Below are 25004 nucleotides of genomic sequence, written 5' to 3'. Positions count from 1 at the left end.
AATAAACACAAAAGTATTACAAACTGCAGAGCAGAAGTTTCTCTCTGCTGCAGGACAAACTGCTGCTCCATGCGTGGTTGCCCAGCAACCTTCTTTTATAAGTCACTTAGTGTGTCACACTTCAAGCTAATTTCCAAGTCAAATGTCGGAGCTGTAATTAGAGCAGAGATGATCGGATGGCAGCGGGTGCCCGAAAAGTGCAAATCAGCAGACATGTCTGACTCCCAAACAAACAGGTAGATATCGTTTGAGTGAAACGACTGGAGCCAGCACATCTAGAATGTCCTCGAGCAGTTTGTTGAAATGCAAACACGGGGTTTAGGATGTTATTATAAATCTGCAGACGAGGCTTTGGCTTCAGCCCTCAAGGAGAAGTGAGGAGATTTTAGAATGCACTGGTTGTTGAAATTCCACACAGGCAAGACCCTGATTTGGGATTTATATGGCTGCAGTTATTGCTCCAGACTGAATGAGACATTACTCCCATTTTTTTTTTTTTATAAAAAAAGATGAAACAGAAGAAGAAATCAGAGAATGTCATTGCTTAGAATACAATGATTTAAGACGATCAAAGATGAGGAGAAATAGCTCAATAAGATGAGGTATGATACGATATTTGGTGGTACAAAACAATGAAACAACGTTATAAATGATCTTACATTAAGAAGAGAATTCATGCGGTATTATGTACGATGCAATAAAATGAGAAACATGTTTTTGTCTCGTTAGGATAAGATGAAAAGTATTTTTTTTTCCACGACAGTAAGATGGAAATACGATATAATATATAATGAGTTCCGATTTGAGACAACATTATAAAAGATCCACCATAGTGCTTTGTAATAAAGGTCACTTAATGCATGTTAGTTATTGCATAATCAAGTATTAATTAATTAGTAAGTAATCCATAAAAATGTCAACATTTTATTTAAATGTAAATTGATGTGTCAATATACATTAACTAACGTTTATTAAGGGAACCTTATTATAAAGTGTTACCAAAATGGAATGAATACGACCAATGAGGTATAAAATACAATTCAATAAGATGTGAATGATGTGGTTCAGTATAAAATTATAGGATACAATAGAATACTATTAGATGTACTACTATAGTACTACACAATGGTATTACAGAATAGGATGAAAAATTGTAAGACCAAAAGCAATGTGACACAGTATGATAAGAAACCACACAACTTTCAGGAAATGTATTTAGTTTTTGTCTTAAAAGTTCCACAGAAAAATATGTTTTTTCATGGACAGGTGAATGTTGAATATTCTGCTCTCGAACCGGCTTACTCTGTTGCACCTGACATCTTGCTTGTTGTATTTACTTTGCTTTTTTTCAAAACGCCTAGATGGTGACAATGCTAGATTAAAAAAATACAAAAAAAAAACTGAGTTCTCTTAAAACACAATTAACATCTGTTTTTGTTTGTAATTTTTTACCGAGTTTTGCAATTAGTGTCATCTAGTGGCAAGGTTGCAGACTGCAACCACAGGAATGTAGGGAATTTCTTGTTCAAAATGAAATCCCTATTTTCTGTTTGACTCACTCTTCTCTAGTTGAATTTTAATGCTTAACTATGTTTATGTTCTTTCGACTACCGTAGCTCAACAACTATTTATGCAATTAATGAACTTTCTAACATAGGAAAAAAGCCGCCTTAGTGCTGATATGCAACACTTCACGGTAATGTAGTGTGTTCACAACCAGGGTTAGTCAGCTGATTCTGTCACAGAGAAATCTGGCTTTGTGCCATAATGTAGCACTCAAATAACATAACGTATCAGTGCAAAGCCGGTATTGAAAGCTGCTTATCTGCGTCAGAATCAGCTGATTCATGTTGATTGCACAAAGAGTCCGTAGGTGAAAGAGCGTTTATTATTTATTATTCCATGTAAAACTTTCTCGGCCCATCCAGGTCTAACAAGTTCAAATGGCTTCTATTAATGTGGAATCGACATCTTTCAACACTGAGAAACTCTTGTCCTTTTCTCCACTGCCCTGCAAGCTCACATCACACCACCTCAATGTGAGTGGGTCATCAGAAAATAGCCTGATAATTGACCCTGTCATGTCACGAATGCAAAGTCTCAGAACCACGCTAAGCCCCTTTTATCTGAGCTAAGTCCATTTCTATAGCAACCACAAACACAGACAGGAGCAACAATGGAAGCTTGTAAGCCCTCACCAGAACAAACACGGCAGACTTCCTTCAAAGGTTTGTTGTTTTTTTTTTCTCTGCCACCTGTGCCACTTTATCCAATCATGCCAAGAATTTCACAACCGAAGTTGAGCCCTGGTTGGGAATACAGAGCAGAAATAGCAGCAATATATGAGCAGGTTAGCATACTATCATGTTAACATTGGACTGATTGAGATCTCAGTAAAAAATGTGTTTGTATAGCATATCTCCATAAAGCAAAAATAAGCATTGGGCTATGAGGCAAAGCATTTTGACTTCCTGTTGACCTTTAGCATCATTCATTTCATTCATCCATTCATGAATGAATGAATGACTTTTAGCATCATTTTCTGTTAAAATTATATGAATACACAGAAAAACTGCTTCATTTTTAATCATAATGCCCCCCCCCAAAAAAAAAAAATAAAAAAAAATGGGCAGGACTCACAACAGCAAAGAATCTCTTTGCCTTACAGTCATTACAGATGTAGATGTAAAAAATAGTTAAACAACAACAAGCACTATGATTTTGCAACATATCTGTGATTGTGTCTTTTACCTCCACATGGGACTGTTGAACAGATAGTCATGAGAAGTATTTGGCTACTTTTGGTAAATAAAAGCAGAAAAAATTGTTCTACATCTCTTAAAAAATTGCAATGGTCCTGCTCACAATTCAGAAGTGAGTTTCTAATTACCTGCAGACACAAAAAAAACACAATTTTCTTTTTATTATTATTTTGACTACAAACAGCATATTCATAATTAAAAGATCTCTTGGAACACTTTGAAAATATACTGTATTACTCACTTAAAAGTACTCGCTCACCTGCCTTGACTCGCATATGAACTAAAGTGTCATCCTATTCCTAACCCATAGAGCTCAATACGATGGGCCATCTTTTGCAGCTATTACAGCTTCCACTCTTCTGGGAAGGTTGAGGAGTTTGTTTCTAGGAATTTTGGACCATTCTTCCGAAAGTGCGTTGGTGAGGTCACACACTGATGTTGGTGGAGAAGGCCTGGCTCTCAGTCTCTACTCTAATTCATCCTAAAGGTGTTCTATCGGCTTCAGGTCAGTACTCTGTGCAGGTCAGTCTAGTTCATCCACACAAGACTCTGTCATTTATCATGTTGGAAGAGGAAGGGGCCCCCTCCAAACTGTTCCCACAAGGTTGGAAGCATGGAATTGTCCAGAATGTTTTGGTATCCTGCCAAGCACAAAACCTGAAAAACAAGCCCACACCATAATTCCTCCTCCACCTTGCCAGATGGAAAAAGTTTGATTCGTTCCTCCAGAGAAGACGTCTCCACTGCTCTAGAGTCCAGTGGCAGAGTGCTTTACACTGCATCCAACGTTTTGCATTTCAATTGGTGATATAAGGCTTTGATGCAGCTGCTCAACCAAGGAAACCCATTCCAAAAATCTCTTTGCGAACTGTACTTGGGCTAATCTGAAGGTCACATGAAGGTTGGAGCTCTTTGCACCATGCGCTTTCAGCATCCACTGACTCCTCTCCATCAATTTATGTTGCTGTTGTTCCCAATCTCTTCCATTTTGTATAGAGCTGACTGTGGAATATTTAGGAGCGAGGACATTTCACGACTGGATCTTTTTCTCAAGTGGCATCCTATGACAGTTTCCACGCTTGAATTCACTGAGCTGCTGAGAGCGACCCAGTCTTTCACAAATGCTTGTAAAAACAGTCTGCTACAAGTGATTAGGACACCTGTTTCTGATCATTTGGATGGGTGAGCAAAAACCTTTGGGAATATAGTGTATTTTAGCCAGTGGCGGAGCTAGAATATTTTATTTGGGGGGGCAGAATACTTTAGAACAGTGGCAAATGAGAACATGGCGTTTTAATTTAATGGTAATTCACCATCATTTTTATTTGAATTATTTTTAGCATAGTTGAATAAGCTTGTAATGGAGATTTCTTAATCTTTGTCAATACTGATCCAAATATTAACTCAAAATTGAGGGTAGGTGCCCCCCCTACCCTAGCCCCGCGCCTGATTTTAGCAGTTAGGTTCAGACATCATCCATATATGATGATGCGACTCATGGAAAAGATTTTTCAGTAACATTTAACACATGTTACGGTAATTTGAAAATGAAAATGACATCTGAGGTGAATAGATGAAGGATTTCGATATGGTTTCATGTATTTATTTGGTAATATTTGTTAGTTACTTTGTAAAAACTCTAAATTGGGACTGCCAGTCGATACAGCCTGCTGGTCATTTGAACCTGAATGAGCAAGTTGACACCAAAGTTTTGTTATCACGCAAACTTCTAAGTAACACGTTTGCCTTCAACACCTTAGAATAAATAGTGGAGAAAGCTGAGGCCTCTTTTTTTTTTATAGTCACTCTCCGTGAGCCTCCAAAGGGATCCTGTCTTCACCTCCTCTCATAGAAAGAACTTCTGCGAAAGCACACTCCACCTCATCTTTCAGGGTAAACCCGTCGCACAAACTGATCTCGGCTAACCTAATTTGGCTTTGCTTGACAGCAGAAAGCTGCGGGTCAGGCTGGGAGAAATAGATAGGGCTTCATCTGCGACAACATCAGGGTTTTCTTTATGGGTATATTTAGTGGCTTCTTTCACCGATGTCTGACAAGTTGCTGCTCTGTGAGAGAAACGCGATCCTGCGACTGAATCGAGTCTGTGGTCCAAAGCCAAAGGTCTTGTCTTTTTCCTCCATGCAGACTCTGCTGGCACTGGCTGACCCTATCCTAGCTCCTTTATTCATCATTGAAACTTGAACATGTCCCCTTAATGCTTATTCATTGAATAGACCGCATTTAGCAAACAAATTAAGATATGTAGCCCTCTTTTATTTTTTTACCCAGCTATCCACTAACACAGGGTCATGGGGTTTCTGAGGCTTATCAAAGAGTGATGTCAGAGTACATCCAGAACAGGCTGCTAGCCTGTTTCAAAGCCACATAATAAGACAGACTGGGCACAGTCTCACCTGAGGGACTATTTACAGTCACCAGACAATGTGTGAAACGTGTTTTATGGACTGTGGGAGGAAGCCCAAGAGCCAAAGTCCAAGCACGCACAAAGGGAACATGCAAACCCCAAAACCTCCAGGACTCTTCTTCCTGTCCGATCGAAGTGTCAAGAACCAGACCACCTTATATTTTTACCATGATTATTGATTCAAGATAATAGCATGCAGAAAAAGACTCAATGAGTGGCACAAAAAAACCATAAACATAAAGAATACAAAGTTTAGAATTGTTTTTTTCCCATTTGTTCACAAATAGTTATTAACATACAGTTAATGTTATGTAAAACTTGTTAACTAACAGCTTGTCTATTGGTTATCTGTAAGGCACATGTATAAATCCATAACAGAATATTGTTATCATTTAAAAATGCACTTATAACCTATTAACTTAAAGTTTATTAATGATTTGTTAACTCGCTATAAAGAATAGGTATTATGAAGTTTTCTGAGATTGTCTTTTTTACTGAGAGTCCTCTCAAAGTGCAACCCATTTTTTCCCCCTGACCAATACATTTAATTACGGCTCGATGTTTTTAGCACGTCAACAAGACCAAACTGAAATTTTTGTTGTTTTTGCCAAAACAAATTAAATGAATGTCTAAAAAGAAAACAATTGTACATAAGACTGCTAAGCTTTTCTGAACTCAACTAGTTTCGTTCCCAAATCTAACTAACCAAAATAAATTATTTCTGGATTTTTTTATTACTATTTCTATCCTCTTAATGTCACTAAAGACAAAAATATATCCTTTTATTTCTATTTTGTAAACTAATCTAGATTTTCGCTGCTCAACTGGGTAAAAAAAAAAGCAATCCAATAAAAAAATCAATTAAACAATCCAATTTAAAAACCTCATAAAACTGTTATTATAAAATAAGCACAAATCATACAATACAAATTAAACAGTGAAATATATAAATGAGAGAAGAAAATGAAACAATCAAAGCCACATCAGAGAATTAAACTGGTTTGCTTCCACAGGGGGGCGGTATTGGGTGTTTATATGCCTTTCCCAAGTTTGGTTAATTATAGGAGGTTTTTGTAAGGAAGGACATCTGACTTGAAACTGAAGGTAAATTAATTATGAAAACGACACAAATGAAGGTAGCAACTGCTAGAAAAGATAAAGGAAGAACATTAAAGTCACGATATCCTAATTTGAACTGGATGAACTGATGAGGACATTTCCAAATTATTACAAAGTCCTAACTTGAAAAGATGAACAAACATGACTAAAGCCAAACTTCAGGTATTTCTCATCTGTGATTTGCAAATGAACCATCCGTTACTCTGATCCTGGCGTGACTTCCCCCACCAGTCTCTACCCATTGATGAATCAAACGCCAACAAAGCCTCAGAGCCAAGCTTTCTAATCCAACTTCCAGCTGGTGAGGCTCAAGGTGCCAGCAGGTTCGCTTTAATGCGTGTCTTCTTAATGGACCCTGACCCACTACCCTCAAACTGTCAGTCAACCCAGGAAGCTCGGGATTGCAACAGCTTGCCGCAAAACAATCCAGTTGTTGAAAAAATAACAATCCTCGTGGTTCGTCTGTACATTTTTAAACATTTTTGGTGTTTACACTATGTTGAAATTAAAGCAAAACGCAAAGAAAACAGAACAATTTCATGTCTGATTGTCTGATTCTACTGGGCAGAGATGACAAACAGCTTCCTTGTCTAGTTTACCATTTCCTTTATAAAGGAAGCAGTGACCTGATCCTGTGGCTGTATTGATTCCTGTGTCAGATGACTCGTAGAGCGCTGCATGAAGGTTTATGTGTCACTCATTCTGCAAGATGAAGATTTTGATAATTGATATTTTACCCAATAGTTCTTTGTAGATATTAATTATTTGGGATTATTTTCATAGAATCCTGGCACAGCCCCATTTTCTTATTATTTAATTGACTTTAAAAGCAACACTTCCTAAAGCCAAGGACCTCACCTTTATATTTTACCTCTGACCTCAAGATTGTGTACTAAGGCGAGTCTGTTCTTTTAATTGACAGATGGCACGCAGAGGGGCGTTTTCCAAGAACTATCAGTGTTCTTTTGTCCAGCAATTTTCCAATTATTGAGGATTTCATATGTTTGTCGAGATGACAAGAAGCTGAAAAACTGGTTTCAGTACTAATCAGTGGATCACATGATTCCTCACTCCTTAACCATTTAACATCTGAGCTTCAGCCCCAGTGTTAACACTACAGTGTCAGTTTCAAATACCGTAACTCATTAACTATTTAAACAAACAATGTAATTCCAGTTAATTCTGTCACGGAGAAAATTATGCATGCGCTGATATACAACACTTAATATCAGTGAAGTGTTTACGCCAGGGGTCCCCAAATCCATGTTTTCCAGCCACCCTGCCATTGAAGCGCCTTGTTAGCCAAACACACCTGATCCGGGTAATCAGCTGCAAATAAGGCAGGGCTTCTGGAAAAGCGACAGGACACCAGCCCTTGAGGCCTGGATTTGGGGGAGCCCTGGTTTACGCAATCAACATAAATACGCTAATTCTGTTGCAAAAAAAAGCAGCTTCATGCTGCAGTTTTCATTAGCAATGCATTGCATATGAAAACCCGCTTTTCTCCGAGTCAGAATCCGCTGATTTAGATTGATCACATAAATCGTCCAAGATTTACGATGTCAAAAAGCGTGAGTTATCACGGTGTTGCCGGCGGTCTCTCTAGTGTTAAAGGGTTAACCCTCAAGCTGCTTATATACTGGTCATTTGACGTTTAGCCCATCATATTTACACTGGATGGGCAGGGAGGGGCTTATTTTGTTTCTACTGTTTAGTAGCGCATTTTCCACCACCTACAGTTGGAAGAAGCTTGGTGCTTTTTTCCAGGCTATTTCTTTCAAATGCTGGTACTTCCTTGAATTAAAGGGAACGCCATCCATACGTCACTACCAAATCAGAGTCCCCGATTGGTCAAAGTTTGACCTGGTTTAACGTTAAGCACATTTTAATTGGGATTGACCTAAAACAGGAAAAGTTTACTTTTATTTCATGCCTGACGGTGAAGATAAAAAAGCATATGTGTGTTTTTATGTGATGTATGTAAACTTCTGGTTTCAACTGTACTGTATGTGTAGATTGTCCTCTTGCCTTTCTGTTGCCTTTATTAAAAATTTTGCACGTCTTTATTGGAGTCACTTCACCTTTACATATTTACAGTTTTCTTGATATTCCATTTGAAACTTACAGTCTGTATATCCAGGTATGGAGGGGAAAAAAACGAGTTAAGCTTCTGATTCCTTTTGTGGGAGATTTAGATATATATCAGCATTTTCTGGTTTCTCTGGTTTCATGATTGGATGACTCAGCAGTGACAAATGATTGAACACATGGTAATCATGGATAACTGCACAGATGGCTGCCTATTATCAGGGTTTTCCATTTACTTGATTGTTCTTTTTTTTTTATTTTACTTTTCTTTAGCCCTTCATTTCCTAAAACAAGATGTAGTATTTGTAAAGTTTGTCTTGTATATTTGCGATCAATCGGTGAACAGTGACTGTCTTTTTCATCAAATTTGTTGAAACAGCTTTAAGGTTTTGTTTGGTCTGCATATTTCATTTGAAACAGAACTACAAGATTTCCGTTTGCACTTCACTATATGACTCTATTGAAATGTACTGTGGAGTTTCATCCTGCACTTCTGCTCATTCGACTCTGCAAACATCCTCAACTCGCTGATCAATCTGCCACGTCTTCTTCGTCTTGAAGCAGATTATCCGTGTGGCAGCAGAAGGCCGTCGCTCTCCATCTCGCTATGATGCGTACTTAAACAGATTAGCCTGTCACTTCTGGTCACATAGTAAAACAGCGAGCCTTTAAAAGCTGCATCTGGATGAAGCACGAGGCTGGATGTCTTTGCGTCAGTCCGACGGTTTACTCACAGTTTATGGGAATGCCTCAGCACCATGACTCATTTCATGGAGCCTCATTAAAAGGCTCATTAGGAATTAAGGTTAAAACACGTCCTTTGTGTAAATTCGATACGTCAAAGTAACCGCAAACTCTGATCTCTGAGGGGAATGCTAGGCCTTTTCATGCTGATATTCCCATGTTGCTTTGCTGACGGCGACGTGCCATCGGATCATCAAACCAGGAATGAGCATGTGCTAATGGCTTTGGAATTTGCAACGGCAAAATTTATGATTCCTAATTAAAATTAGCCGACAAGAAAATGCTGCCCTGGCCTGACATTTGACTGTTGTCCATTGCCGCTGCTGCCCTCGGTGTGTTTCCAAACTGAGCCCCCAGCCCAGGCCTGGTAACATGACGCCCCCCTCCTCCCCTTCAATCGTCCCCGATGCACTCGGTTACTCAAGAACTCCTCTGTGGTTTCTCATGGACACGCTGCCCTTTGGAAATTCCCCTGCTGCAACCCATACAGCCCAGCATGAGATGGTTCGGATGCACAGAGGTGCGTGAATTGTCACCATCAGTTTCGACCTCATCTTCTGTGATAATCCACAAACCCCAAAAGCGGAAGGACTTCAGAGGGAAAAATCTTTGCAAAGTAAAAGTACAGAGATTTTACATTAAATAATCATCCAAAAAGTTCAGATCTTTTGTCTCCTGGACATAATAATCCACATAATTAAAGCAAAATCAATGCAATTAGATGAGATCAGCAGGGAATCTCTGTGACCCCCTTATACTGTGGGCTCCTCCAGCCTTTAATCTGTTTCTCTCCAATTAGCAGATTGGATTATAGCCGACAAAGTGATGGAAGTTGAAAGCGTCTGCATTGTTTTGTTTGGTTTGTTTGTTTCCCCCCCCCAGAAAATGGCACATGCACTGAAGAACTCCTCTCAGGCACCATTGCCTCAAAGAAAGCAGGCGAAGATTTAGTTGGATCACCAGCACCGGCACACACACACCCTCCCTGAATCTCACCTCTTGCAGTGAAGCTTTAGCTCACCGTGCTGCTACGCCTCTGCAGTGGCTCCCTTCAGCCTTCCAGCTTAGATCAAGTGCTATCCTCTGTCTGAGCGAGAAGCAGAATGCGTCCCCTTGGCGGCTCTAAGTGGCGTCCTCTCATACAATCCCAGCGAAATGGCAGATTTGCCTTCAGAGGGGCAAACCGCTGCTGCTGCTGTTGCTGCTTCTGTGAAGATGTCTGTGGCTAGTGACTGCAAAGACAGACTGCGTTAGCTGAGGAGGGGAGAGCAGAAGGGGGGGGGGTGCAGGTCCTGCCATGCAGATAACGGCCCTGTTGTGGTTAAATTTAAACCACCCTCCCCTCTGACACCTTGAGCTACAGCTGCCCTTCCTATGCACACTCGAAGGTCTGACGCCACCATATGGCCCCCTGACGCAAGATTTCACCCAGGGGAGAGCATCTGAGAGGACCATGACCCTCCCAGGAGAGGGTCATGGTCCTCTCAGAGGGGTGTTGAAAGGGGCACGATATAGATATTTCATGAGTTTATTGGGGGCAAAATTCAATTCAAAAAAAGGACTAAACTTAAGCTTTAGATCTGATTGGACTCAAACTAAGCCTGCAGGTTCACACTTAGAATGAACCCCGATTTCCTGTTGTAAGTCCAACCCCGAACATCTTTTGATCTATTTTAAAAACATTCCCAGTGGTGTTTTGGATTCTAATTTTGCTGTTTTTAGCCAAAATCAAAATAACCTGCATCTTTTTGTAGCACACAGTTACTGCAGGACTGTTGGTGTAGAGTAAGCCTGCCCCCATTTCCCATCATCTCTCCATTTTGCATGTCCTCCCGTTACCTTACAGCCCCTCTCACCGCCAACACTACTGATGAAACCAAAATGGCGAGCAATATTGGAGTTATCCAGCTGTACAGTTTCTGGCCAGATACCACAAAACCAAGACGTACACGGATCCAAGCGGATGCATCAGAATGAAGTGGAGCAGGGAGCTTGCGGTTTCCCATAGTAGCTTCTATCTCACAAATACAAGCTTTTTCCTACAGAATCTTTCATCTGCTCCTGATTTGTAACAATTTGAATAAAGACAAACTCAGAAATGCAATTGTGAGCTCAATTTTCTTTATATATGCCCTCCATCATCAGAAAAATGCTACAGAAACATGTTTCATCGGAGTGGGTCCCTAACAAAGCGCCTTTTTTTAGTGATTTTTGCGCTGAAAAGCAGCCATCTGATACTTTAAGTGGTGATCCTTTACGTGTTTAAAAAATGAGTTATGCTGTGGTGGAGAGGCTGACTCACAGGCTGGGTTCTTCTCTCCGCAGACGTCAGAGCTCCATCAGACATGTGAAGGTTTTCTGTCTACTCCAGCGTCTGATGAATGAAACTTTTTGACGAGAATTGCTGTCTATTAGAAGGTTTCCTTCTAATAAACAAAGAAGTACCCATGTGTATGAGTTTTTTCAGCCTGCATGGATTTAGTGCAGGATTATGGCTGCGGTATGGGGAGTTTTCCTTGAACCACTGAAACCATTGTAGCCGAACGTCTGGCTTGTTTTTGTTAAGTGCTGGGTATTCCTGGCAGAAAATGCAGGCCTAACCAAAACATGGTAGGTTTCGAGTTTCATCAGTTTGCGTCTTATATCTATGAAGCTACAAGCGACTACTTCCAATGAAAAGTCCTTGTAAATACACATATATGCGTGTGTCAAGCTTGTGCATCCAAAACTCTCACGTGCACATGTCCCTACGCAAGTTTGTAAGTCAGTTTTCAGGGTCTACGTACAAAACGCGTGGCTATATAATGCGGGTTGAAAGTTAAATCAGTTGACCGATCAAAGGACTGGGATTTGCTAGTGACGTTACGGATGCCGCACCTTTTAATTCACAAAAGTTCCAACCGTTTGAAAATTGGTTGAAAAGAATTGAAGTTTATTATTGCAGATTGTGCCCCGATAAGAATCGTATGACACAAAGGCATTCACATATCGGAACAGAGCTGTGACAGAAAAAGTCTGGAGCAAGAATCATGAGATTTGCACCACTTCGACATTTCACACTTTTGATAGGAATAGCAACCTCTTCCAACCTACAGTTGGAAGAGGTTGCTATTCCTATCAAAAATGTTCATATATATATATATATTTATAACTATTTATGACTATAGCAAAGCAAAGCAGAAAATGCCCTTATTTGCGCCAGTAAATACTAGTAAAAGAAGAAGAATCCCTTCCCTAGTAACAGGTAGTGACCGCAACATTTTTCGAACATGCCTGGTGTGATTGTAGCATTAGAGATAGCTTGAGATGGCTTGGATGGTAGAAACCAAAAGAGAGACTGACCTAAGTAAAAGTTGGTACAGTGTTCCCTCACTATAGTGCCCTCTACCTTTCACAATCATGCTGTTTCGCAGATTTTTTTCTGTGCGATTATGCATGCTTTTTTGTTTATTTCACTGCGCACTGGGTTCTGTGTCCTGATTGGATGTTAACCAATCTCCTCAATGTTACCTGTACAGATTAATACACTTAAAAGCTAGTAAAGGTTGATTTTGCATGATATAGGCCCTTTAACTTGTAGGTACAGAGTTCTCTCAGTTATCGCAGTAGTTACATCCTAAAAAAACAAACCCATGATAGGTGAAATCCGCAAAGTAGTACTACAGTTGTTTACAGGGCTGCAAAACCCCTCACTACACACTGTGCACTTTTCCCAGACAGACATCAACATTTACAAAGTTTTCTCTCTTTTTTAAACTCTCAAATTGTTGTTCACCTTTCGGTATGTCCCTTCAGGGGTCGCCACAGCGAATCAGCTCTTACTGATCCGCACAGGTGGTTTGACAGTGATTTTTACGCTGGGGACCGACATAGGGGGACCCAGACTTGGACAGTAGCGGAAAAGGATCTTGCCCACAGACCTGCCGGATTTTATCATGATTTATGAAGATTTGGAAAACCAAACGCATATTGTTAATTCTTCACAAAAAAAACAACCCCAACGTGATATTCTGATCCATTTACACATCTCTGAGCATTCTGCCAAAAACCTGCTCTCTGTGCACCAGCCCCTCCCAATCCATGAAAACGAGTCAGTTCTCACATTGTGACGTAGATAAGTGAGGAACAGCCCCTTCCAGGAAGAGTCTGCGCTGCCAGTCCACCCCCAGACTAACACACACAGCCACTTTCTCCACTTAGCTAGCGAAGATCGGCTAAACGCTTTCCTTTGACATGCACAATATGCACAAGTATCTTTGCAAAAGTTTGGATGTTTTCTGTTTCGTGGGAGAGACGCAGACACTGCTGAAGCCGACTCTAGGTTGACATCATGAAATAGGTGGCACAAGGAGCAAAAGGCGGTGCCTCAGAGATCAAGATGTCTTACTTCCAGGTAAGAAAATTAATTGTGAAAATAACTCATATTTCATTTAAAAAATGTGTTCTTTTGTGTGCCAAATGTCATTTAAAGCATGATATAGGCTCTTTAAAAGAGTTCACAAAAAAAACTCATGTTTCATGTTTCAAAAATTTGAAAGGAAGAGCGGCCTGGAAACCTTTTTGCATCCTCAAAAAGGAAGTGGTGGCACTTCTTAGATTTTTGAGGAGATTCTTCTTGCAGAGATTCTGTGTTGGGTTACAGAAAAGGGTCCAGATTTCTTGTGGTGTGTTAATCAATGAGAGAGCCTCTAAAATACCCTTTGAAATCCCTTTGGAAGAGCTACAACGTCAGGGAAGCAGATTTGGCATCTTTTCCTCAGATAACTTGGCAGTTTTTCCTGATTTGTTTGAAGATCTGGTTCTTTTGCTGTCTTTTTTTCTCCTCTTTTCACTCACCGCATCCGACTCTGACTTCCTCACGGTCACTCCTGCACACATTGACTTGCTTTCGTCATTGTAGCCATTCAAACTGGTGAAGGATGCGGAAGGAATGAAAAGTTACAGACAACATTCCGGGTCACGGCGTCACTTTTCTTTTGATGAAAGTGACCTTTCCGCCACCTTGGTGTTCCTGTATTCTGTTAAAATCTTGCAGATGAAGTTGCAGACGGGGCGGGGGTGGGGGGCAAGCGATGCCCAGGCTTTATTAAAAAGGCTCTTTGCAGAGCCTACAACAATAGACTGAAGGTGACTCAGCAGTTCTTTGAAATATGGAGCACGATTTTTTCCTTGAAGTTAAAAAACAACTTATTGAGTGGTAAAGTCATCGCAGCAGATGCTGGCAAACTGCATTGACTTTAAGTTTTGTAACTAATACTTTAATTTGTCTGGGGATTCAATATAAAAGAGATAAACAATGTTAGAGCATGCAAAAGTCCTATTATTGTCGAAGCAGAACTCCAGATGAGCAAAAAATAAATTTATCATGACAGCAAAACAGCAAATTTTCATAAAATTATGGTACATAATGAGTTTGGATACTTATGTTTTCCTTTACTTCCCCATTTACTGTTGCTATAAAGGAAAATAGCAAGTTTGCTGTCTGTTTCAGAGATTCTAATATTTGTCAGGATGCGTCATGAAATGTTCAACAATTTAAAGGTGTTTTTTTTTGTAGATTTTGTTCTAATGTTACACCAGTAGTCAATCCTGGAATCGATTTTTAGACAACTCCATGTTTTCAAGGTTACCATCCTGTTCTTTGGTCCTCTGGGAGTTCTGGAAGAGCTTGAATTTATGTTAGAGGTCATTTTTGTCTTTTAGATTGACTCCCTAACCAAAAGCGTTTTCCAGAAGGACTTGATTGTTCAGGGAACTTCTCACAAGAAATCAGTACTGGATCCAGAAAAAAGAAAAGCACCATACCATCATCCTATCTCTTCTAAGTTGGATGAACAAAGTCACAGTGTAAGTCCATGGACTCGCCTTTTTGATGAACAGCAAAGATGCTGCGTGATAGACTAGATGTCTTCAGCTGTGGGTCTGGTTTTCACTTCGTCAGGCCAACACTCTTTGCTACTCCAGTTTTTTCATGTTTTTGTCTTGTTTTGAGTTAATCAAAGTTCCAAGTTCTTACAACAAACTTAGTCTCTTGCCCATTTGGATCCTACATCACAGGTTTCTGACAACAGGACCTGACCAACCGATAACCTGAGGAGAATTATTGCTGAAGTAGCAGTTCTCTTTCCATTGCAGTCAGCGCCATGCAACGCCGCACCGCTCCAGTTGAAGGTTTTCACGTAGCCTTTTTCGAGCCACTTCTTGGCACGTCCAGCCATGCACCTACCTGCTCCTGAGGGGAATTGCCGGGCCCTCACCTCTTCTTGTTTCCTGCTGCTGAGGAGCACCACTGGGGCCGCTATTCTTTATGTACCTTGTCCTGGAGGAGCAGCTCCAGGACCGCTCTTTTTCATGTTTCACACAACAAGGACGTTTGTTGGTCTTTCTTTTCTGTTCCTGATTGCTCCCCTTCATGGTTCTGATGCCTGGGGAAGGTTGGCGTGACTGCTCCTCTTCTCTCTATCTGTTTTGTTCTTGGGGAAGGGTCATCACCCCTGTTGGGCAGCAAGAACCCAAACTGTTTTCCGGCATTTATTCAAGTTCCATCCCCAAATGTTGTCATGTGTTAGGGTATCTGGAATCAATCCTTTTGGGGAGGGGTACTGTGAGGATTGTGTTTTTGCTATGTGTGCTTTTAGAACTTTTGTTCATTTTTGTCCTAGCTACTTGCCTATTTAAAAAAGCATATCTATCTTGCTAGAACAAAAAAAGAAAAGCGATTTTTTAAAATGATTTTTTTATGAGATAATCTGTCCATCTGCAAGCAGCCGTTGGTCTTCAGAGATGGAACTAGCTCAGTAGTCTTACTTTATTAAGCAATAACTGGTAGTACACATTTACAACCTTCGGAGGAATCAATAAATCAATTTTTATTGAATCTATTCAAACTTGCTAAGATTACGATCCAGAACACTAATGTTTAATCCATATGCTTTTCTTTCAATCTTCTCCTAACATAACATTTAAAAAGCCTCTAATCCCTCCGACCGTGTAAAACCTACTGCTTGCTTACACCAATTATAACCTTATAGCACATAATTTGGCCTCTCAATAAATCAATGCACACAAACCAAGACTAAAGTGTTTTTTTTTTTTGACCATCCAGACAAACAGGCTTGTCTTGACCATTGACCATACAGGCGTCACCGTTATTGACCGTCTTGGCTTGATGCTCTGTCAGCTGTCAATACCCAAGCTTATGATTCAGAGTGCAAGATAATGAAAGGTGATTGCATATTGATTTGGTGTTAAATGCACGTGCCAGTGGAAAAGAAAACCTATGGTGGTTTTTGATGTTATTAACATAAAAAATAAAAAAAATCTGCTGGTGGTATTCAGAGAAGTGGCCTTACTGTGCTTGGACGAGTGGAAACAGGTCTTTGGCACGCTGTAACTTTATGCGGCCGCTGTTCACAGACGTATCAAATTTGACCTGATTGACAGCTCTGAGGGCAGCAGGAGAGAAAGGCCAAGCCCTCGAGTTTCCAGTCTCTCGTCATTAACAGATGCTTGAGTGTGAAGCTCACTGTGTGTGCGTGTGCATGCAAGACTTTCATTTTTAAAAATTAGCTTGCATAGAGTTTGGTAAGTTTTAACTTGAAAATAAAAAAAATTCAAACACGCAAACAGGAATTTCCATATATGGAAAAAGTCAGTCACTATTGGTCACCTGCCTTTTTTTTTCACGATTATCCGCCTGTCGATCTCACACTCTGATTTTCCCTGACACGTGATCAAGACTCCAAGATACTTAAACTCCTCCACCTGGGGCAGGAGCACTTCATTCACCCAAGAAGGACAAACTATCTTTTTCCGGTCAAGAACCATGGACTCAGCGGTGTCATCCCAGCTGCTGTACACTCTGGCGCAAACTGCCGAAATGCATGATCAGGGTCCTGGCTCGATGAAACCAACAGAACAAAGAGCAGAGAGGAAATCCTATGATCCCTAAACCAAACCCCCTCCGACCTCTGGCTGTGCCCAGAAATTCTGTCCATAAAAACTATAAACAGATCCGGTGATAAAAGTCCAACACGCACCAGGAACAGGTCCAACTTACCGGCCATGCGAACCAAGCTCCTGCTGCGGTCATCCGCAACAGCCCGGGCCGCAGCTTACTTAGACCATGTTAAGGTGGCGATTAATTTTTTTTTTCATATGTCCTCCATCAGCAGAAAGAAAACACAAAAACATGTTAAGAACACCCAAAACACCAGCGAGGGTCTTTAGCCCCTAAGAACCAATGGTGGGTGATATCAGTGTGACAGAAAAACATCAGAAATGGATTTTGCGGTCCACTTGATTAAAACGTAATTTTATTTTTAAGAAAAAGTTGGTCTGTGTTTTTACGGATTAAGAAAAATTTAAAAAATACTCAAAAATGTGTCTTTTTTTTTTACTTTAAGCAAATTGCTAAAAGAGCCTCAGTATTTTAAGTTTCTATTTAAAACCTAAATAGACCTCTGGAATACCAAGGGAGAGGTTTGCCATGTGACCTATTTTATGATGTCTGCTATTAAAAGTTTCCATTAAATTGTCCATTTGTTTTTTTGATTTTTAAACTTTGTTCACAGTGTGAAAATAAATCATGTTTATGAATACATGCCAAAAAAACATTTGATTGGTTTAACGGAGAGATTATGAAGGAAAAATGTTGATGAAGATTCATTTACCTGATAATTTGACAGTATAAGATTATAGAAGTGTTTAAAGTCTTCTGTCTTTTGGTGACAAATGTTTTTTTATTTTGTGGGTTAGGTTAACTAAATTTCCCTCAAAGGCCAAAGTGCACAGTTTTTGTTTTTTTCTTGGGACCTAAAAGCTGGAGCTATATGGACAAATCCATTTCCCATTAGCTTCCAAGTTGGCTAAAGCACCTGTGCCTGCTGTTTTATCTGTGACTTTACGACCACACTGTTCAATACACTAAGGTCGAAGGAGCTGGAAAACAGCTTCCTGAGACTCGTGTGTTTAAAGAAGCGTCTTCATGGTGGGCATCACTCAAAGAGAATATTAGATTTTTAATGACACTTTTATTGAGGAAAGACTTGTCAGCTGCCACATAAACCAATGATGATGCTTTCCACTGCAGCTTGAAGCACCGGTTTATCGCACACCCTCCTCCTCAGCACCATAGCAGCGGCCTGCTTTAAAACGGGCGGTATTTACGACTCAGCACTCTGCTTTCCTGGAGCTCTGCTGAGCATGTGGGGAGGGCAGCTTGACACCCGCGCAGCTCAATTTAAAGATAGACAAGCTCTTGGTTCTGTCTATTTTGTATTAGGATCTGCACACCTGCTTGTCTGTCCGTCTTTTTTTTTTTTACACGACTGTACTCAAGATGTATTTTCTTTCATTTAAAATGCTGATTCGGTCAAAATATTTCTATTTCATTGCTTCAGTAGTTAAGTTTACCAACTTTTAATTCACTGTCCAGTTAAGTGACTGATTTCATGTGGTTACTGAAATCCTTGAATTTACTTAGAGGTTGGTTGTTTCAAAAACAAAAGCTGATTGATTTTTTGCAAAGTTTTTTTTCTAATAAAAAATATAAATATTTTCATGTTAGGTTTATATAATAGTTTTATTTAAAAAAAATGCTTAACTACACGTTGAACAACTAAACAGTCAGCAATTAATGCCTATTAAATGTTAAATTTGCCTAGTTCAAAAACCTTCAATGCCACCTGAATTAAATTATGTTTATCATTTATTAAACCAATTTCGTTTTTTGTCTTTGACATTTTTATGTACTTTCATTATTCACCCAATTAGGAATGATGTACAGTAGAAATTTCGTTCACAAAACCGGCTTGTCTTTACTGTGATATGTGTCTCCATCTAGTGGCCAAAAGAAGAAACGCAGCAAGAATCCTTCGGCGGAATCTCAGCTGAATCCAATGAGGCAGTGATGATGAACATAGAAAAAAAATGGTTTCCTTCTTAGAAGCAGCTTAAATGTTTGACTGTTTATTATTTTGTGACAAAAGGTTTTTTTTTCTGTTTTAAATGAAAGTCAGATCTAGATTTATTTATTCCACAGGTTATTTTTTTCTATAACGAGAGCAATGTCAGAGAAATTTTCCAGGCACAGACGAGCTGGCAACGACATACCATCAGGTCGACAGCTTCCTCGCACTCCTCCCATGAAGGATGTGAAGAAGATTTTAGATTTTTCTGATCAGGACTTGGACTTTAAGTTGCCACACCAGAATGAAGAGGTATGTAAACAATAGCAAGGCCGAAACAAATGGTCGTTACAGTAGCTGATTTTTCTTTTTGTCCTTTCTTTAGAGTAATGCCAGATCTGCACGTGATTCTGAAACAACTGCAGGTGTTTCTGTCATTTTTACTGTTTTATGGGTTTTCTGTACATGTTCCCTTCAACGTGGAATCATTTTGTGTCTCCTAACAAACTCAGATGCCCCTCACTCCATGCTGAAAGGGATGAAGGGATATCAGGTGACTCAAAGCGACCTGGAATTTCTCAAGAAGATGGAGGAGGAAAAACTCATCAAAAAGCTGCAGGTGATCCGGTCAAGTGTCCAACACTTTGTGGTGCAAACAGGTTCTCTATGTTGATGGCTTTTCAGGGTGAGTTTAAAGAGGTTCAGACGCTGTTAAAAAAAGAAACCATGGCCTTGGAGCAAGCGTGGGTTTGCAGGGAGAAGGAACAAGCTGAACTCAACAAGGTAGATTGTTCCAAAAATGTTCTTTTGTTGCAAAAAACTGTTACTTTTTCCACTGTATGTGGTGCATAACTAAATAATTCTATCATTAAAAGTATGCATTTGTCCGATCCGTCAGTTTCCATCACGTGAGGAGCTCTCCGAGTGGGTCCAGGTGGTGCTCAGGATGACCACGCCTGCGATGGAGTTTGCAGACATGGATGTCAAGTCTCTCCTCGCCAAAGTGACTGTGAAAGACGTTCAAAAGGCGATTGCTGAAAAGAAGAAAGGAGTTGCACAGATGAGGAAGAACCTGTCCATAAAGTAATATCTGTTGTTGCATAAATGCTCATTTACACTCTAAAAATGTTCACACTTAAGATTCTCCGTTGATGGTTTTAGGAGGAAGAAAGAGGCTGAAGAACAAGGCAGGCTTGAGAGAGAAATTGCAAGCCATGAGGTGAGCGGGAATGCATCTCTTAGATATTTTTAAGGTCTCTTTTTTTAAATGCTTTTTTTTTTCTGTTTTCATAGATGAAGATACAGAAATTGATGAGAGAGTTGTCGGAACTAAAATCTGAGCTTTCAGAGCGAGAGGTGAGGATCAGTATAGTTTGTAAATATAATTTTTAGTTTTTGTTTTTTTACTATTCAAAACTTACTAAATTGATGTAATTGTTTGGCTTATTGCCTTCAAGGCAGCATTTGAACCACAAGATCAGCCTAAAAAGCACAAAGCGCCTCAGGAGAATCTAAAAATACAAGATGCTAAGACAAAACGCAGAGGACAACCAAGAAAGGAGGAAACCCGACAGACTGAGGAGCCAGCAGAGAAAGCTAGCGGCACCAGGCGGACACGGCCGGTGAGTCGCAGCAGCGGGAAGGATGAAGGCACACACAAAAACAAGAGTGGTGCTTCTGAGAAATCTGAAGAGAAGACCAAGAAGGGAGCAAAAGCAGGCAGAGCGAAACCAAAGGCGGTTGAGGAGCAAAAGGTCAATTCCCACGAGTCTGTAGCAGGGAGAGGAAAGCCGGATGAAGCCACAGCTTCCAGAGCCAGGAATCATGGGAAAACAAATGCTGGGAAACCTAAAGCCACATTGCGCTCAGGAAAAGCAGTAGGTGGTGTGACGGAGGAGGTTCAAAACATCGTTCTGAGACGATCCAAGAGGATTATCAACAAGAGGTGAAGACATTTGATCTCATTTCTAACTCTCAATTTTACTACTGCTTTGTTTCATGTGAAGTTTAGGATATTTTTAATTTTCTCAAACATTCTGTTGAACACTATCGACAAGTTTTACGCTCAATTTTTAAGAAATATATAATTTTGCATCATTGTCTTCTCGCAATTTATAACACATGATATCAAGAGTGCATTTATATTTTACGGATTTATTTTTTTTCTCTTAAAATGGAAAATAAAGTAACTTTTTAACCCCTTGATGCCTGAATTTATTGGCAGCTATGAAAGTCATGTTTGCTTTCATCTACATGCTAAATTAAGGTAAAATTTGAAGCCTAAGTGGTTTGATGTACCTTTTTTTTTTTTTTCATTAAGATGTGTCAAGAGGTTAACTACCACTGATTTTAAGATTTAAAAACATATTTTTTCTTCAATGTTTTATTAGGTTGAGCTGGACATGGTCTGAATCACAAATGTGGGGGAAAGGGAGCCCAAACTAAATAAAACCCTTTCAGAGAAAAGTAAAATAAATATCAAATTCAATTACTAAATTTGTATAGTTTTGAAAATGGTTTAAGGAAATAAGTCAAATGTCCTCGAAATCAAACTTTCTCTGCAAATTACATGTCAGCATTGACCATTTCATGATGCTATTCCTCCTTTTTAAAGCTATTTCAAAGTATTTGCATCTGTTCTGGGGTGGAAATTGTACATCCCTCTTGTAGTTCTTGGATTCAAACATGTAACCTTGTCAAAATTGTCAGTTTGTCTGAGAACACAGGGACTACTACCACTGATCAAAACTGCCTGACGTGAGAAATGTTTCTCCTCAGTTTCACAGCAATTTAGGTCATTATCTTTTTCAGAACTTTATTTACAGCCTTTTTTTCTTAATTGTCAAGCATTGAAAAAATGTAGTGTCTTGCGTTCTTCCTTCTGAATTTTTCCAATTGAAATGAGGTTTTCACAGAAACATTAAGATTCTGGCTGAGAAAGAGAAGTTGATCACAATCTGATCACTTCGTTTGAACTGAGGTAGAAGAAAAATGCATAAAAAAACCTTAGAAAATACAAATTAGCATTGTACATTGCCCCTAAATTGTCACGATTTCAGAGGTCCCTTTAAAAAAGAAGAGTCAGAACTTTTAATCGTATTCGAATGAGCACTCACTCCTGCGGTAACAAATAATTGCCACAAGAGGGAGACAGTTAGGAATTAAAGTCATAGTAATTAAATGTTTCGAAATACCAGTTTTTTTTTTTGTTTTTTTTTTAAGAAAGCTGGAAGTAAAGCTTTACCCTATTGGTTACATGATGCAATTGAACATGATCAGAGAAATCAAACTTATTCAAAGAATAAAAAAATGTCTAATAGGAAAAAAATACTTTTTTGCAATTGGCAAATCTTTCATAAAATAACAAGAATAAGAAAGTATTTATCTGGTTGACTCAATGAGACATTACTTCATTAAAACAAAGTGTTATTGCTGATTATTTTTTATTTTTTATTTTTTTTTAATAATTTACAAAAGTAAAAGTCCCAAAATAAAATATAAAAATGAGTGAAAGAAAATGTTGTGAGGTGAAAAAACTAAAAAGTAAATATTTCTTTTACAAAATCTTCCCAAAAATCTATTTTGTTTAAATGGGTGAAAAGTGTGAACATTAATTTTGCACTTTAGAACAGTTTCCAAATTTAGTTCTCATATTTTCAGAATTTTGTGTTTTTAAACGAAAAGTAAAAAACACTTGGGGCTAAAGAGTGCCATCCAAGTGAACCCTGTGTTTGGTGGGAAGTGACTCAGTTTCGGGGTCTGCATTTGGCCCCGAAGCATATCCCCTCCCCCTCCAAAAGCATCTTAGTTTGGTTTAAACGGTCCATGCGCCTCTGCCAAAGCTAAACCCTGTAAAAATAAGTTGGTGAAAACAAGGGGGCGAGGTGTGCAGCGCATGCAGGGGCCGCTGCGCCACGTTTAAAATACACTGGAGTTCAGATCTCAGAGTGTGAATGCTGCCCAGCCAGTCACAGGGAAATTTGAAACCACTCCACAGGAGTGCAAGTGTCTTCAGTGCGGTTTGTGCAACCACACAAGCAAGGGGAGGTGGAGTAACCACTCACTTTTAGTGCGTCTCATACTTCTGTTGTTTGGAGTGTAGAAAGGTAAAAGTGACCAATAAAGAATATTTATGCTCTTTTGCCCTTGAGTTCCACTTCATGTGTTATATTTGCCTTTTTGTTGATTCTTTCTGCTACCAAGACAACCTTCCCCTGCTTTTTTTTTTTACTTTACGTGCTGCCACCTTGTGGTATATTTTCATATTGCAGCCAATCCAGTCTTCTGTTTTTCTAAATGACTTGGGAAAATGTAAGAAAATATAGTTTCCTAGTAAATGTTTTGTCTACAGTTAAGTCATAAAATACCTCTTTGAACATGAGAAACCTTTTAGCAGATTTATCTTTGTCCTCTCAAAGGGAATGTTCAGCTTTATTGATGAGTTGTAAAGTTGTTGTTTTTTTTAAAACTTGTTCATCTTTGGACATTGTTGTTTTAAGCTGTAACATACCTCCATTATGAGTTTGGTCTCAGTAAACTGCACGAGTTCTGGCCTGAACTGAAAGCAAACAAAGTCTAGACAGCGTCCTCTAGGAAAGGAAGTGCAGGCCTTCAAAATAAAATCGTGGCTTGTTTGTTTTTCCCCATTTTTGGATTAGTGTCCACTCCAGGTGGTAGGTCTGACATGCGGTTTGTTCACTCCAGGATGCAGGGATCACTATGATGTTTGGAGAACAAGGTCAGCTGATGAGGAAAGGTCTGTGACAGTAGCTTGACTGTGGACATTTCTCTTTTTATGGTGACTATGATAAGGAAAAGAAGAAGAAGGGACATCAGTTGTGTTTTATTTGATGGAACTCTTTTTGCATAGTTTCTGAATTACAGGCCTGAAAAAACTTGTACAAGTTTTGTTATCTATTGTTAAGTTTCACCCCAGCTGACAAAAAACCCCAAAACATATTTTTATCAGAGTATTAATTTAAGGAACCTTGTTTTGATGGATTATTATTATTATTATTATTAACAGAGGAAAACCTCTGTTACAGTTTACATGTAAGGTGATGATTTTAATTTTTTTAATGGATTTTCAACCTTTTTCTTTTTTAAGCTTTATTGGGACTAACCCCATAAATGAGATATATATCTTTTATTTTCTATATGTATTCGTAAAAAGGTTTTAATAATTTATTTATGGTAGAAAATTCTTTTTATCGCTTTTCATAATTTTTTCTGTAGCACCTTTATAGCTAACATCCTTTACATTTTTTCCATGAAATTTATTTTCTTTTTCTTTTTTTAGTTTTTCAGTTCGCGTCTGCACACTGTCCCCTTTAGATCACTTAAACTCTAGTAATAGTGTTAGTTCAGCCCTCTCTTTTTTTCTTTTACTTATAAAATCTAAATTTTTCTGTAATTTTTCAGAAAGTCGTAACAGAAAACTTACACTGATTGTAATTACCTACTTCTCATTATTTTCTTCACACCCTCTAAAAACTCAAAATTAACCCAAATTGGATCACTTTCTGTGACGTTAAAGAGGGACTAACTTTAAAAACTCCGAAAATGGATAAATACGGTTCAAAAAGTGTTTTAAGAGTGCAGGTCAATTTGACCTAAACACAAGATTAAAAGAACGCAAGTTCTGAAGTTCCACTTTTAAAAAGGGTTTCCATTGATTTAAAGCTTGTTTTAAAGGTCATCACAAACATCAGAGTCTCTTGTTGTGCAGAAAATGAGCTCAAGATGAGTTTACTTCTCAGGGGAATGATGGGAATTGTTTGCACCGTCTGCTTCAGCTTCTGCTGCTTCCACTTGGCTTGGCCTTGCTATTTCTGGATGCACGCTCTTTTTAAAAACACATCATCAATTCTGTTGTCTTGAGAGAAATTAGCGTGGCCGTGCCTGACGTTGCAGCCGGCGCAGTGGAAAGCTGGAGCCGGCGGAGCATGTGTGACTGAC

General features: G+C 39.2%; 2 protein-coding genes across 5 annotated transcripts in view; one reads left to right on the top strand and one right to left on the bottom strand.

The window, feature by feature from the left end:
- LOC101156068 (filamin A-interacting protein 1-like) overlaps positions 1–10380 on the bottom strand; it is a 78012-nt gene extending 67632 nt beyond the window's left edge. For both annotated transcript variants that reach the window (XM_023964838.1, XM_023964840.1), the window contains exon 1: positions 10135–10380. The gene's annotated coding sequence lies outside the window, so the exon portion shown is untranslated. The remainder of the gene's footprint in view (positions 1–10134) is intronic.
- Positions 10381–18672: 8292 nt separating this feature from the next.
- On the top strand, positions 18673–21249 carry LOC101163394 (translation initiation factor IF-2-like). Of its 3 annotated transcripts, none has more exons than XM_020708369.1 (8): positions 18673–19358; positions 19432–19471; positions 19559–19599; positions 19731–19829; positions 19945–20129; positions 20208–20265; positions 20340–20402; positions 20504–21249. In XM_020708369.1, exons 1-8 carry the CDS (start codon positions 19206–19208, stop codon positions 20993–20995), a joined length of 1131 nt encoding a protein of 376 aa, XP_020564028.1. In that variant the 5' UTR covers positions 18673–19205; the 3' UTR covers positions 20996–21249. The 3 variants fall into 3 exon arrangements, with proteins under 3 accessions (XP_020564028.1, XP_011481992.1, XP_020564031.1); XM_011483690.2 differs by having other exon boundaries at positions 19559–19665; XM_020708372.1 differs by lacking the exon at positions 19432–19471 and having other exon boundaries at positions 19227–19358; positions 19559–19665.
- Positions 21250–25004: the final 3755 nt, after the last annotated feature.

Source organism: Oryzias latipes, chromosome 2 (genome assembly GCF_002234675.1).
Source record: "Oryzias latipes chromosome 2, ASM223467v1".
Classification (NCBI taxonomy): Eukaryota; Metazoa; Chordata; class Actinopteri; order Beloniformes; family Adrianichthyidae; genus Oryzias; species Oryzias latipes.
Note: the sequence above shows the minus strand (reverse complement) of the source record. Positions and strands in the feature narration are given on the sequence as shown.